The sequence below is a fragment of the Pantherophis guttatus genome, chromosome 9 (assembly GCF_059756535.1).
Source record: "Pantherophis guttatus breed Tessera chromosome 9, ASM5975653v1, whole genome shotgun sequence".
Classification (NCBI taxonomy): domain Eukaryota; kingdom Metazoa; phylum Chordata; class Lepidosauria; order Squamata; family Colubridae; genus Pantherophis; species Pantherophis guttatus.
In genome coordinates this window covers 174,692-188,354 of record NC_142071.1, presented here as the reverse complement: position 1 = coordinate 188,354, position 13,663 = coordinate 174,692, and the positions used below count along the sequence as shown (strand labels likewise).

The 13,663-nt window shown below is 43.1% G+C and overlaps 1 protein-coding gene across 1 annotated transcript in view; it reads left to right on the top strand.

The window, feature by feature from the left end:
* The window catches only part of SLC4A5 (solute carrier family 4 member 5), a 66,245-nt gene that overhangs the window by 28,346 nt on the left and 24,236 nt on the right, over window positions 1-13,663 (top strand). Inside the window, exons 7-14 of the mRNA XM_087875921.1 lie at window positions 1,358-1,413; window positions 4,892-5,049; window positions 5,788-5,875; window positions 6,905-7,059; window positions 8,080-8,220; window positions 8,928-9,102; window positions 9,698-9,831; window positions 12,189-12,460. Of these exons, the coding sequence (XP_087732047.1) occupies window positions 1,358-1,413; window positions 4,892-5,049; window positions 5,788-5,875; window positions 6,905-7,059; window positions 8,080-8,220; window positions 8,928-9,102; window positions 9,698-9,831; window positions 12,189-12,460 (1,179 nt within the window). The remainder of the gene's footprint in view (window positions 1-1,357; window positions 1,414-4,891; window positions 5,050-5,787; window positions 5,876-6,904; window positions 7,060-8,079; window positions 8,221-8,927; window positions 9,103-9,697; window positions 9,832-12,188; window positions 12,461-13,663) is intronic.

Here is a 13,663-nt window from a genome sequence, read left to right as displayed (position 1 = left end):
GAACTGCAAGATGAACAGAATATAAAATTGAATGAATGAATGAATGAATAAATAAATAATACATTATTTCATGAGAAGCAAAATGTCCAAAGGCAGTTTGGGGTGGGTGGGTGTCTTCAGCCCACGACAATAACACCAAACTGATAAACACACACACACGCAGGACACACACTGTGATGTCATTATGCAAATCTTGCCCTTATCTACTTGTGTCCCAACATCCGATGCAAGTCATGGATATCGCCTCAACATATTTTTCTCTTAACCCACAATGGCTCTTACCCCTACAGATGCCATCTACCTGGATCTTCCTGAGCTGAAAACAGCATGGCATTCAATTGCTGCCAGTTTTTTTCCCCAGCAAAAATGCCCAGCTCTAAGATGCCTCTCCTCTTTTGGAAGTGGTCTCCAGCTGCGATAGGGCTGGCGTCCTCTTGGTCTCTTCATCATTCAGTGGGTGCCGGAGAACCAGACTCTCCCCAAAGGTCTAGGGGGGCCTTGTGCCAGCGGCAGCAGACCTCCTTCTCCTGGAAACTTGTGATATGTTTAAGACCAATGTTTCTTGTACAACTGCAACCGTCTGACTAGCCACTTAAAAATTTGCCCACTGGCTTTATTGGTTTTTTTTTTAAAAAAATGTTTGTTGTGGATTTTTACAGGTTACGGTAGATTTTCTATGTTTTTAATACTTTTTCTATTGTCCTATATTTTTACCCCAGCTTTATTTGAGGGATTTTTTTATCAGTACTTTGAATAATTGTTCTTCAAATTTCCTAATTAAAAAGTTCTCATCTTCATTCAACACTGACAAATATAATACAGAAAGGAAAACAGTAAATTCGTGAGCTAAGTCCCATCATCAGATGAAAGGATCATCACCAGTCCCTGGAACTGAGCAGCCAAGCAACAGCTCACTCCCAGCTGAGTCAAGGGAGGGGACTCAGTCAGGCTTGAATTCCCACCTGCTTGTTAATGGGAGACGAGTGGACTTCTCCAACCTAGTAGTCCAGATGTGTTGGGACTGCAGTTCCCAGAATCCCCCTGCCAACACAGCCTGGGAAGTGGCTCCAGCAGAGCCCAGCGCACAGGAGGGAGGAGCTTCCTGCCCAGCAGGACCAGCCCAAGTGGTCTGGTCGATGGACTCAAGCAAAACTAGTCTGTTGCCAGATTTGGGGCACAGGATACAAGAGTAGACTAGGGTACTTGCTTCCTTCTTGTACTCATGCTAGAAGAAATGAAAAGGCTCTCCTCCTCTTAGGTCTCTCTGCAAATTGGGAGCCATTCAAAGTTCGTTGGAAAATGGGCAGCCATATAAATACTTTATATAAACAAATAAACAAATGTTTTCCTCCTTTAGGTCACACACAAAGCCGAAGCATGAACGACATCACGGACACTCCAAGCACAGCCCAGGTAGGAGTCTGCCAGCCGCTTCTCTTTTAGACATTTCCAGATTGGCTCCGGGGCAGGATATGGACGGATATCTAGTGGGCAGCTCCCTGGCTGGGTACCTGGCACTACTGTCCCTCCCTGCTCAGTAGTTTTTGTGCCCACTGGGACGCCAGCCCCCCCCTTCAGAAACCTCAGAAGAAGCCGCTGCTCTTTACTGTTTACAGCTGAGGGAAAGGGCTTTGAACTCAAGCATTGTTTTATCTAGATATTATTGCTCTCATAGTGTGTGATCTGAGTTCATTTAAGAGGAAGAATGACAACGGTCCAAATGTACTTCAGGATCTTTTGTAGCTGGTGGGGGGGGAGGGGGGGGGAAGGACTAGAATCTGGGGCTTCTTGTGCTTCGTCCAACATCTTTATCCCGGACTGCTTGTCTCCCAGTTTCTCTCTTCATGCCTCAACCACCGTACCAAACTGGCTCTCTTAATATTAACATATGATGCTGTTTATCCATATGTATATCTGCAGATAATATTGATATAAATTAGTAACATTAACAATCAGTAATTAGCAAAATTAGTAATATCAACAATATTGTATTTGGTACGTGTTGCTTTGTAATATTTGGTATTATATTTTAGTAATGTTTTTTTTTTAAAATTTGATTTATATGCCGCCCTTCTCCGGAGACTCAGGGCGGCTTACAATGCGTTAAGCAATAGCCTTCATACTTTTGTATATTTATACAAAGTCAGCTTATTGCCCCCACAATCTGGGTCCTCATTTCACCTACCTTAGAAAGGATGGAAGGCTGAGTCAACCTTGAGCCTTGGAGAGATTCGAACCAGCAGTAAATTGCAGGCAGCTGTGTTAATAACAGGGTGTGTAAACCACTGTACTATCAAGGCTCTTATAGTACTGTATTACATTATGACCTTATATATATTATAATTGTTACAAATAAATCCCATCAAATAGCAAGACTTATTACTGGTTTCAGAATAATAAAAAAGTCCCTTCCAACAGTGGGGGCTTCCCCTGACCTGCCAGTTGGCTCTGCTGCCTCTTTCAAGCTCCACAACGGTCACCTGAGGGCACCCCTGAAGCCAGGCACTCTGACCAAGCGGGGCACTCAAGCACAGAGGGAGGAAGGCCTGGTTAGGGTTTGTTTCAGGAACAAAACCGACTGTGGCAGAATCTGGAAATGAGGCGTGAAAAGACTGATTAGCCTTGAATCCCTGATTGGAGAGCAGATCCTCCCTAAACCTCCTGTTGCTCATCTAGCAGTTTCTGTGTGGAAGGCATGAGTCTGGTAAGATGTCAACAGGCAAAAAGCAATAAATGTGCGGTTTGATCAGCTCCCTGTGTCGTCCTCTTTCCTTTCACACATTCCCATCCCATCCGTGCCATTCAGTTATGGGAACCACACAGTCATTGTCCAGCATTAGCACAACAATTGGAAGCACAATGGGGAGATTCCCATGAAGAATATTCCTTTGAGTTCCTACAAAAAAAAAAAGTATATGTCCTTGGAGGAGATACTATGAATATAAATTAAGGCTTCAGCTGGGGTTATTTTTGTAGTAAAAGGCCTAACTTTCTGTTCAGGTGATATCAGGGACAAACTGTTTGTTTGTTTGCTAGCTTGCTGTAATTTGTAGGAACCTGCAACAAAGTTTGCTACGGCAGGCCTCTCCACAAATCTATATACCACTAAAACTCTTGTTGTGACCTTTTCCTGGGCAAAACAGGGCAACGGTTTTTCAACCAAAGTACCAAATGGGCAACCTTACAGAATGGATCCAAAATCCAGGACCCCTGACTCACAAGGGAATGGAATGTAGGGAAGTTGTGACTGATTCGCTGCTACTGGCTGTTGCTGCACTGCTGCGCTGCTGCTGCGGTCATGGGAGATCAGTGAGAGGAGCACAAGGCCAGGACCAAAGACACACTCCGAAGGGCAGATGGTGGCGAAAGACCAGACAGAGCTGGTAGCCAGTGTTGGAAGCCAGGCCGAGGCTGTGAACTCTGAAGTTCCACCAAATACAGAGCCCAGAAGATGGCAACGACCTGAATGACGAGTCCAGAGCCCCTCAAGAGAACACTGGTGGCAACAGACCTCCTCCAGGGAGAAGCTTATGGAGGATTTGGGAGGGTAAAAGAGTCCAAGGACTTCGAGGTGACCGTGGGTTGAGCCAATCATCTTTTTTCCAAAATCCTGGAAAAGAAAAACAGCGGATTTGTGAGTATCTAGAAATGAAAAGATTACCAGAAGCCATATAAACCTTATTGACTTCACTGACAACATGAATACATTACTGGATCAGGGAAATGCTGTGCATATAATTTACTTGGACTAAGTCATTTGACATGGACCACAGCCTATTTCTCTCCTGATATATTTTCCTGCTGTACTTTCACGCCGGTGTTTTCCCACGTCAAGAGGGGAGAGCCAAGGGCTGCTGCCTTTTATCCTTCCGCCCTCTACTCTTTGACAGGCTGTTTCGCTGTTGGAGGAAGACGGACACCCACACCCACGGCATGACTTTCAAGCAGAATCTTACTGCAGGGTCCTTTCTTGCAGCTCTTCCTTACAGGTAGTCCTCAACTTACAACTATTCCTTTAGTGACCGTTCAAAGTTGCAATGGCACTGAAAAGAATGACTTCCGATCTTCTATCACACGTATGACCATTGCAGCATCCCCATGGTCACATGATCAAGTTCAGATTCTTGGCAACTGGCATTTATTTACGATGGTTGCCATGTCCTGAGGTCACATGATCACCTTTTGCAACCTCCTAACAAGCAAAGTCCATGAAGTAAGGCCGGATTCACTTAACACCTGCAGTCATTCACTTAACAACTATGGCAAGAAAGGTCATAAAATAGGGTAAAACATACTTAACTGTCTTGCTTAGCCATTAAAATTTTGGGTTCAATTTTGGTCATAAGTCAAGAACTACCTGTACTAGCATAATGTCTATGTGGCAAATGATCCTTAGTTCAAAAGCCAGTGGCATGTGTTTTTTAATTATTATTTTTCTTTTATTGGGCTACTTTTCTGTTGGGCTGCTTTTTTCCCCACTGGTGTTCACTGGTGCACCCTTTCATCCTTATTCCAATTACCTGAACGTGGCAATATTGGGGTGGATGCAGAAGGAAAGCAATCCGCATTTAAAAAGACATTGCTATAAATAGCCAAGGTACCTTCCAATTAGAAATTTGGATAGGCCTCTATGTTTTACTCTAAAACTGGACACAAGCCATACACAATTCGGAACATGGAAGAAACTAGCTTTGCATGACATAACTGAGTGTCTCCCTGAATCTTCCAAACAGTTCCAAGCTAATATCTATTCTAATCATAAATTCCACGAGAAAAAGGGTCAGTCGGAATGCCTCTTTCCCCTGGACTGTGCTGGTTAGAGGCATGTGGAGACAAATCAGAAGAGAAGGAACATTTCTCATCTTCTGAGAAATATTTTTTTTCTCTCCAGCTCAGAAACAAGTTCATGAAGAAGATCCCCCAAAATGCTGAAGCCTCAAATGTTCTGGTGGGAGAAGTGGATTTCCTGGACAAGCCTTTTGTAGCCTTTGTCCGGCTTATACAGTCCACCATGTTGGGTGGGATGACAGAAGTGCCTATTCCAACCAGGTAGGTCAATCGTCAGAAACACTCCACACCTTCATCTAGTTTAAAAGACAGAAATGGGGCTAGGACTTGGAGGGGATTTCCCATCTTCACCATTTCATTTCTATTCCTATATTTCTATCCAAGTCCATTGGGAGTTACTGAAAATGGTCCCTAAAGGGACGAGTCATTTGTTAAATCTTATTTCACTGTATGCAAAACAACCCATAAATATTGAATTAATACTTGCTTTAAAAGTCTTCTGAATTTGCTCATTTTGTGGACAATACAGTATGAGTATTCTCCCTCTCAAAACTTCCAAACCATTATTAAAATTTCTTCCACTAATTTAACAGAAGACTCAGGTAATAATCGCATTTAACTATGTTCCATTCAGAATTCTTCTCCTTTCTTCCCAGAATCACAGAATTCTAGTCTTTTTATTTGATTTAAAATTACATTTCAGGCATGAAGAGAGAAATCTCAGGTATTCCTTGCGGTCTAACATGGCACAAGTGTCTGGCTTACTCTACTTATGAATGATCACGATGTTGAATTGCACCTATTTAATTGAAAAGAGTAGAATTAGCATTTAGCAAACGGTCATAGCAGGACATGTCATATTCTGTCCTCCTCAACGCTGTGATACTTTTGTTAGTTATTTAAAGGGCCAGACATTCTCTCCTGCAGGAGCTTGTTATCTGGGAACAGTGTTGAGCTGACTTGTGAATGCTCATATCTTGGTTTGCTTTCCTTCACCAGATTCCTATTTATACTCCTGGGTCCCTCTGGAAAAGCAAAATCCTACAATGAAATTGGCCGAGCCATTGCTACCCTTCTGGTAGATGATGTAAGTCAGTTTTGCAGGCCTTTGCCATCTACCCCCTTGTCAATGTTTTCTTGAAGCTCCCCAAATGCAACAGCACAATGCAGCATAATTGATCCCAAAGATCTACTACATATCTTGTGCAAGGAGGTGATAAGTGGGTGAACCAATATGTGTTGGTGTAGAAGACTCTTTCCTTGGGGTATTTTAAATACTCAGTCGTTGTGATTGTATTGTCTTACTTAAAGCTGTTATGTGCTCCTGGCTACTTGTGACCAGAGGCCTGATCAATAACCAGCCTTTTGTTTCATTTATTGCAGCAAATGGGGAGAGAAGCTTTCAAAGCTTGGTTCTCTCCAAAGTTCCAACACATAATATTCCTTTCTTTATACAACCCTCTCCCGGCCGCCACTGGCTGAGCTACTAGGAGGTTACACTCTTCCTGACCGCCTCCTACATATTTCCTGCTACATGCTAAATCAAACATCACATGTACATTAAAATGAGGAGATAATGGGTGCAAGGTGTGTCAAATTATATTAATCAGCTATCTAGGTATGCCCAGTTGCCTGTTTTGAGTTCTGGGCTTTTTTAATGGATCCTTAGGACAATAGATTTTTCCTGTTTTTCAGTTTTAGCTTTGCCTTTCCTGTTTTCTAATTCAGTTATCTTTCCTGGCTAGTCTTTCCTCTTGAATCTGTTTTTATAGCTTGTATTCTTTTTCTCACTCTGAAGACGCAGCTAATTTTTGCCTACATATCTATCTTACATCTGTCTTTATACTACCATTTCCTTTCTCCCCATTATGGCAAGTTTGTTTTTTTTCTACTCAATAAATTTCCACTGCACAGTAGATTAGACTGTCTCTGAAGATTTATCTATTGGTGCACGGCTTCTAGTGATTCAATTGGGATGTTTTCTCATTCATGCGTTCGATACTACTGTTCTTAAATACAATACAAGAAGTGAAGAACTAACCGTGATTGTACACGGGAGATTGGCTGCTCTTTCCCCATGGCTTCCTAGCTAATGACTGTTCCTTTTTGTGTGCAGCTATTCAGTGATGTAGCCTACAAAGCAAGAGACAGAGAAGATCTGATAGCAGGACTAGATGAGTTTTTGGATGAAGTTACAGTCCTTCCTCCAGGCGGGTGGGATCCAAAGGTTCGAATAGAGCCACCCAAGAAAGTGCCCTCTGCAGAGAAGAGGTAAGTGGGTGCTTCCAGCTTCCAGCTTCCTTTGTCCAAGGGAGCCTCATTCCTTCGAAATATCAGGAGGAAGGGACCTCTTTTGGGATTAATCCTGGTTTTTATATAGATTAAAAATATGAGCAAACAAAACATATACATACATAATTTATACATGGAAAAAGTTGAACTACAGCATTAATGCCATCTTAATGTAAAAATGCATCTAACCTGGTCAATTTATGGTGTATCAAAACAGGACCTGCTGATCTTTAATGTTTGGTCTAATCTAGGTTAAGGCACAATGCTAGAAAACAAGAGACCAAGCCCTGTGTCAGACCTGCCCCCCAAGCTATCATTTAGGAAAGCAGACTCTCGACTCCAATTGACTGAATTGGACTTTGACTAAAGATTGCAGGAAGGTGAGGTGGGATCGGAAGTTCCCGCACACCGATACAAAGAGCCAAACCCAATGTTCCCCATCCTTCCCCCCAATGTCCGGTCTGTTTCCACCCAATCCTGCCTCCTATGGTCCGCTTATTTATATTTAATTTCTAATTTCCAATTGATCTGTAGTCTAACTTTTTCAACTATTTATAGGTGTATGTATTTTGTTTGCTCATATTTTTAGATCTGTTACAAACCAGGATGGGCCAGAGAGGCACAGCCAAAGGGCTGGATGTGGCCCAGGGCCCGTAAAATGCACAGGTCTGAACTAGGAGAAAGGAGACTCAAGTTCTGTAGAATTTGATGGGTGACATTGGACCGATCATGGTCCTTCTACCTTACAGAGAGGCTGTTTCCAGGATGGAATGGGAGGACACGATGACGCTAGCTGGACAAGTTGAGTCATTATAGACCTGTTTGAGGAGGAGGAGGAGGAGGAGGAGGAGAAAGGGCTTCTGTATGTTGCATTGAGCTCTTAGAGGAAAAATAAGATAGAAATCTAATAAATATCTGCCTTCAACGGCCCCCGACTTGTATTACAGGAACCCATTTGCACCTTTCGTGTACTAATATTCCATATCATTTTCTTCCTAGAAAATCTGTGTTTTCTCTGAGCGAAGCAACCCAGATGAACGGGGCAGCCGGAGGAGCAGCAGGGGGTGGGGGTGGGGGCGACGAAGATGATGACCTTCCTGCTGTCCATGAAATTGGAGAGGAGCTAATCTGGACTGGACGGTGAGAAAAATGTCACTGCAATCAGCTGGCAGTAGTGAAGAAAAAAACCCCTGCTGTTCGGGTACAGAGAAGCATTGAATACACCTCTGCAGCTGAAGAAGTTACTTCATGTGCTGGAGAAGGAGGATGAGCCTACATATCTGTCTTTCCATGTCTGGAAAGAAAGTGTCTGCTCAAAAGAGCAGCATAAGCCCCTGGAAGACATGCTTTTAACCCTCACCACTATCCCAGCTCTTACTGTCTGGACAGTGCAGAAACCTGGATGGGAAAAAAATCAGCTTTGGCACATATTTTAGAGAAGGACAAGTGAGGATTCAGCCCCTCCCTCTTTTTCTCCCTATCCCTGTTTCCAGTGTGATTGACACAAATTGTGTTAGTTCGGCCACCAGCGGGTGACAGGAATGTTAGCCAGTGGGCATCATGCAGTATGGCCCTTTTCCTGCCCCTTTGTGTGCAGAACCTTCAGGAAGATCGCCCCTCACCTAGCAGGGCAAGATCCAGGAGGGCCAATAAAAGATGGTCAATGAGACGGGTGCTCAGGAAGGATAGGAATGGTGTTGCCATCAGCAGCTGCTGCAGAATAATTTGTGGCTCAGAAAACCTTGCCCAGGGGAACTAAGCTAAGGGGTAAAACTGGATTCTCTGGGCACAAAATGGGAAAACCCTTCAGTGCAAAGAGAGCACAGCTAGCCCTGCTTCCTTTTCAGGTTCTGCGGGGGGCTATATTTGGATCTCAAGAGGAAACTGCCCTGGTTCCTCAGTGACTTCTATGATGGCTTCCATATTCAGTCAATCTCTGCTGTACTCTTCATCTACCTGGGCTGCATTGCCAATGCCATTACATTTGGTGGCTTGTTGGGGGACGCTACTGACAACTACCAGGCAAGTTCGGGCCAGCCCCCCAAACAGCCCCCCCCCCAATTCTCTACATTAGCATTGGAGAATCCATACTATTTTGGCTCTTGACATCTCAAGGCCTGAGCAGCTAGGAACAAGGAGGCTTTGGCACTTCTGCACCCCCTTCAGATCTCTGCGGAGTCAGCTGAGGTTTGAATATCCAGACTGAAAATCACAGCTAGTATGCTCCCAAACCTTGCCCTTCAGTGCGGCTGGGATTAAAAGTTCCTGGGAAATTACAAGCGCCAGTCAATTGATCTCCTGGCAATATTTTAGAAGAGGGAGAAGGAGACCAGACAGGAAGAACTTGGGGGCAACCTCTGTGCCCACCTGCAATTCCTAACATGGTGGTGGCATGTGGGCTCCTCAAGGATAATGCCCTTCTCCAGAGTTTTTGCTCCCAGGACCTTTGAAACACAAGGCAGGACTGAGGGCTTCCATAGGGCTAGGGGCATCCCTGTCTATAGATATGGGAAAGTGGTGGGAGGGTCACCAGAATCCACGAGGCATGCCTTGTATTGTCCCCAGATGATGCCCCTGCTTTTCAAAAGGATTCAGACGGTACTGTTTCTCCCACCAGGGTGTTATGGAGAGCTTCCTGGGAACAGCAATTGCAGGTTCCGCATTCTGCTTGCTGGCAGGGCAGCCCCTCATCATCCTGAGCAGCACAGGGCCCATCCTCATCTTTGAAAAGCTGCTCTACGATTTCAGCAAGTAAGTGAAGGCCTCTTTAACTGCTTCAGAAATCCCTGTCTGGCTGATACGGGATGCGGGAGGGGGGGCGAGTTGGAGGTTCCCCTTTCCAGCTGGAGTGAGCATTATCCTTTTAGGCTTTGGGCATCACACAAGTACCAGACACAATTCCGCATTGTTTTCTTTGCCTCTTGGGCAGTATTAACTCAAGAAACGAAATGGAATTAGCCCAAGAAACTAGAAATGAACAAGGCGATTATAGGTAGTCCTCAACTTACAGCAGTTCATTTAGTGACCATTCAAAGTTACAACCACACTGAAACAAGTGACTTATGACTATTTTTCACACTTATGACTGTTGCAGCATTCTTATGGTCACATGATCATAATTGATGCTTGGCAACTGGCTCATATTTATGACGGACGCAGTGTCCCGGGGTCACGTGATCCCCTTTTGCAACCTTCTGACAAGCAAAGTCAATGGGGAAGTCAGATTCACTTAGCAACCGTGTTACTAACTTAACAATTGCGATGTTCTGGGTAGCCAGATTTACTTAACAACTGGAGGTAGAAAAGTCGTAAAGTGGGGCAAAACTCACTTAACAAATGTTTCACTTAGCAACATAAATTTTTGGCCCAATCGTGGTTGTAAGTCGAGGACTACCTGTACTAGAAGCCAGCGTGAGTTTGCTAAAAACAGTGCCTGTTGCACAAGGATAGGATAGGCAGTACCTGGTTCAAGAGCAGCAACTGTGGGGGAGATCTGGGAGTCCTAGTGGACAATCCCTGAAGTATGAGCCAGCAGTTGTGCTGCAGCTGCCCAAAAAGCCAATGCAGTTTTAGGCTGCATCAACAGATGTATGGCATCAAGATCATGAGAAGTGAGAATACTGTTTTATATCACACTGGTGAGTCTACTGCATCCAGTTCTGGTCACCAGGATACAAAAATGATGCTTAGAAAGATTGCAGAGAACAGTGACAGAAATGATCTGGAGGCTAAACTGTTATGGATGAATAGTTAAGAGAACTAGGTATGTTTAGCCTTACGAAGAGAAGAATTAGGGTTGACATGACAGCTATCACGATAGTTGGGAGGCTGTCACAGAGAAGAGGAGCTCAACTTATTCTCCAAAGCGCCTAAAGGCAGGACAAAAAGCGGTGGGTGGAAGATAATTAGGGATCCTACCTAGAATTAAGAAGGAATCTCCCAACAATGAGAACGATTAATAGAACAGCTTCCCTCTTAGAGTTGTGGATGCTCCATCCTGAAGGTTCTCAAGAAAAGATTGAACATCCATTTCCTGGCCATGGTAATTTCCACTTGCTGATTTGAGCTGCGATTCTGTTTTGTTTACATGACCAAGTATCATGGTATTGATATTCCTAATACAGTTCCTTTGACAGTACAAATGGATTTTCCACAATCTACATTTTTCTTGAATGTCTCTCTCTCTTGGCTTTGCTTTGACTGCTGAATTGAAAACAGATGAATTTTCATACTGTTTTGTGAAATTTGTCTGGATTGCAGTTTCAAACAGGGCACACAACTCATTCTAAATATTGAAGTACTTTTTATTAATCAGCACTTGGTTTGTTTGTTTTTTTGTTTAGCACATTTATGTGGCAGCCCATCTCAAACAAAGTGACTCCAAACTTATGGAATTTGTTTCTTTTCAGTTGTGAGGCTTATCTCATCCAATTGGTGTATGAAGGCAATCAATTATAGCAGAACTGGGCCACATGCCACATGCTAGCCACGAGTGGACGTTCACTACCTCATCATCAGTTCTTGAGATCTCACTTCCCAATTGCAGGGGCACAATGCTCAAATGTTCAGAACATTGAGTTCTGAAAGGAGCAAAATTTAGGTTTTGGGCACAGCTGTTAACACCCCTCAAATCACTAAGACTCCATCTGCCAATGTAACAGGACCGGTCGCCGGTCCTCTTACATTCGCCCAACCTGTAAGAAACTCATCCAACATTTATCAGGTACTACCAGTTAGATCATACCCAGAGGAGATGCTTCCTTTGGCCAAGCCCTACTCTCTGCCATCTTTTGCCAAGATGCTGTCCACTGCCTTCTCCCTTATATGCAATGCACAAAGACTACAAAGAACATCCAACTGCTTACCTATAATGTTACATGAGTAGCCACTTGTGCTTTCTTGGGTTGCCATGAGGATACAGTGGGGCTGCTGCATCTAAACTGCTTCAGAATGTCATATACATTTTGCAGGCATCAAAGTTTACTTATGGCAGCGTCAACAATGTGCTTCTGTCTTCACACTTTTTCACGGTCAGAATATAATATCTTGCTGCTGCCGCTGGGGCTCTGCTGTTGTGGTCAACAGAGTGTTTCTCTTCTCCCCCTCAGAGATAACAGTATTGATTACCTAGAATTTCGCCTCTGGATTGGCTTACACTCAGCAGCCCAGTGCCTTATTCTGGTGGTTACAGATGCCAGCTTCATAATTAAGTACATCACTCGCTTCACTGAAGAAGGCTTCTCCACTCTGATTAGCTTCATCTTCATCTATGATGCCGTTAAAAAGATGATTGGAGCATTTAAGGTCTACCCTATCAATGTCGACTACAATCCAGACTATGTGACTATGTATAAATGTGAATGCATAGCTCCAGATGCAGGTAAGTGCAAATCCTGTGTCCCACTGCAAAAACATTGCATTACCCTTTATAAAGGAGCAGTGTTTCATGCTTGATATTATGAACTTTTAAAAAATGTCTTCCAAAGATTTCTGAAAGTTCTTTGCAAATGCAAGTTAATATCATTTATTCTGTCTGAAATTGGAAATAGCTCAGCCAGCAAAACTTGAATCAAATATTTGTCAGTGTATGACAAGAGTTCCCTCTGTTGTCAAGGTTGTATCATAAATTTATGCTGAACTGGTTGGTTTCATGAGATTTCTCTACAGTGCTGTCCTTCCTGGCCAGAAAAAGTGTGCATAAATCAGTAGAGGGAATGGAAGGAAGTTCTGAAAATTTACTGTGCCAGGACCATTTTACTGAGAAACCTGAAGCCTGTCCTAACACAATACATTTCAGTGTTGTGGGGTGTTTCTTGCAGCAAAATTCACTGTAGGCAATTCACACCCATCATCAGTCCATGACTCTGTTGATGCATTCCCACCTCCAAGCATCAGAGCTGGTGAAGGACACTCCCAGTGCCTCTTAAACATAGGGCAGGCCAGCGTCTGAACGGGAACCAGATTGCAGAAGACACACTGTTATTTATTTTATTTAAACCACCCGTATCCAAAATAGTAAAAAGCCCTCTACTGTCTTATATTGAATTAAAAAATACAGTTATATATACACAGAAGTTTCAAAGTCAAAGGAATGCCAGATTTGAAAAACATTTTCTCTACCAAGAAGAATTCTCTACTAATTTTAAAATTGTAAACTTTTCTTTAAAAATATTTCTAAAGTTGATGAATTCTAATGCAGCTTTTTAAACTTCTTTTTAACATACATACATTCAAATTCACTAAATAATATTTTACAAGCTTTAGGTAATAAGCATTATATATACAAGAAAGAGAAAAGAAACCTATTTTCAAACATACCTTAGGGACACAAAGCTATACATTAGAGCTCTGGTGGTTAGAATGCAGTATTACAATCAAACTCTGCCCGCAGCCAGGAGTTCAATCCTAACGGGGCTCAAGGTTGACTCAACCTTCCATCTTTCTGTTAAACTGAGGATCCAGATTGTTGGGGGCAAGATGCTGACATTTTAAACCACCCAGAGATTGGGCAATATATAAGTCTAAGTGCTATTTCTATTGCTATCTCTTTCTATTACATATATCAGACCATTAAAAATCCATC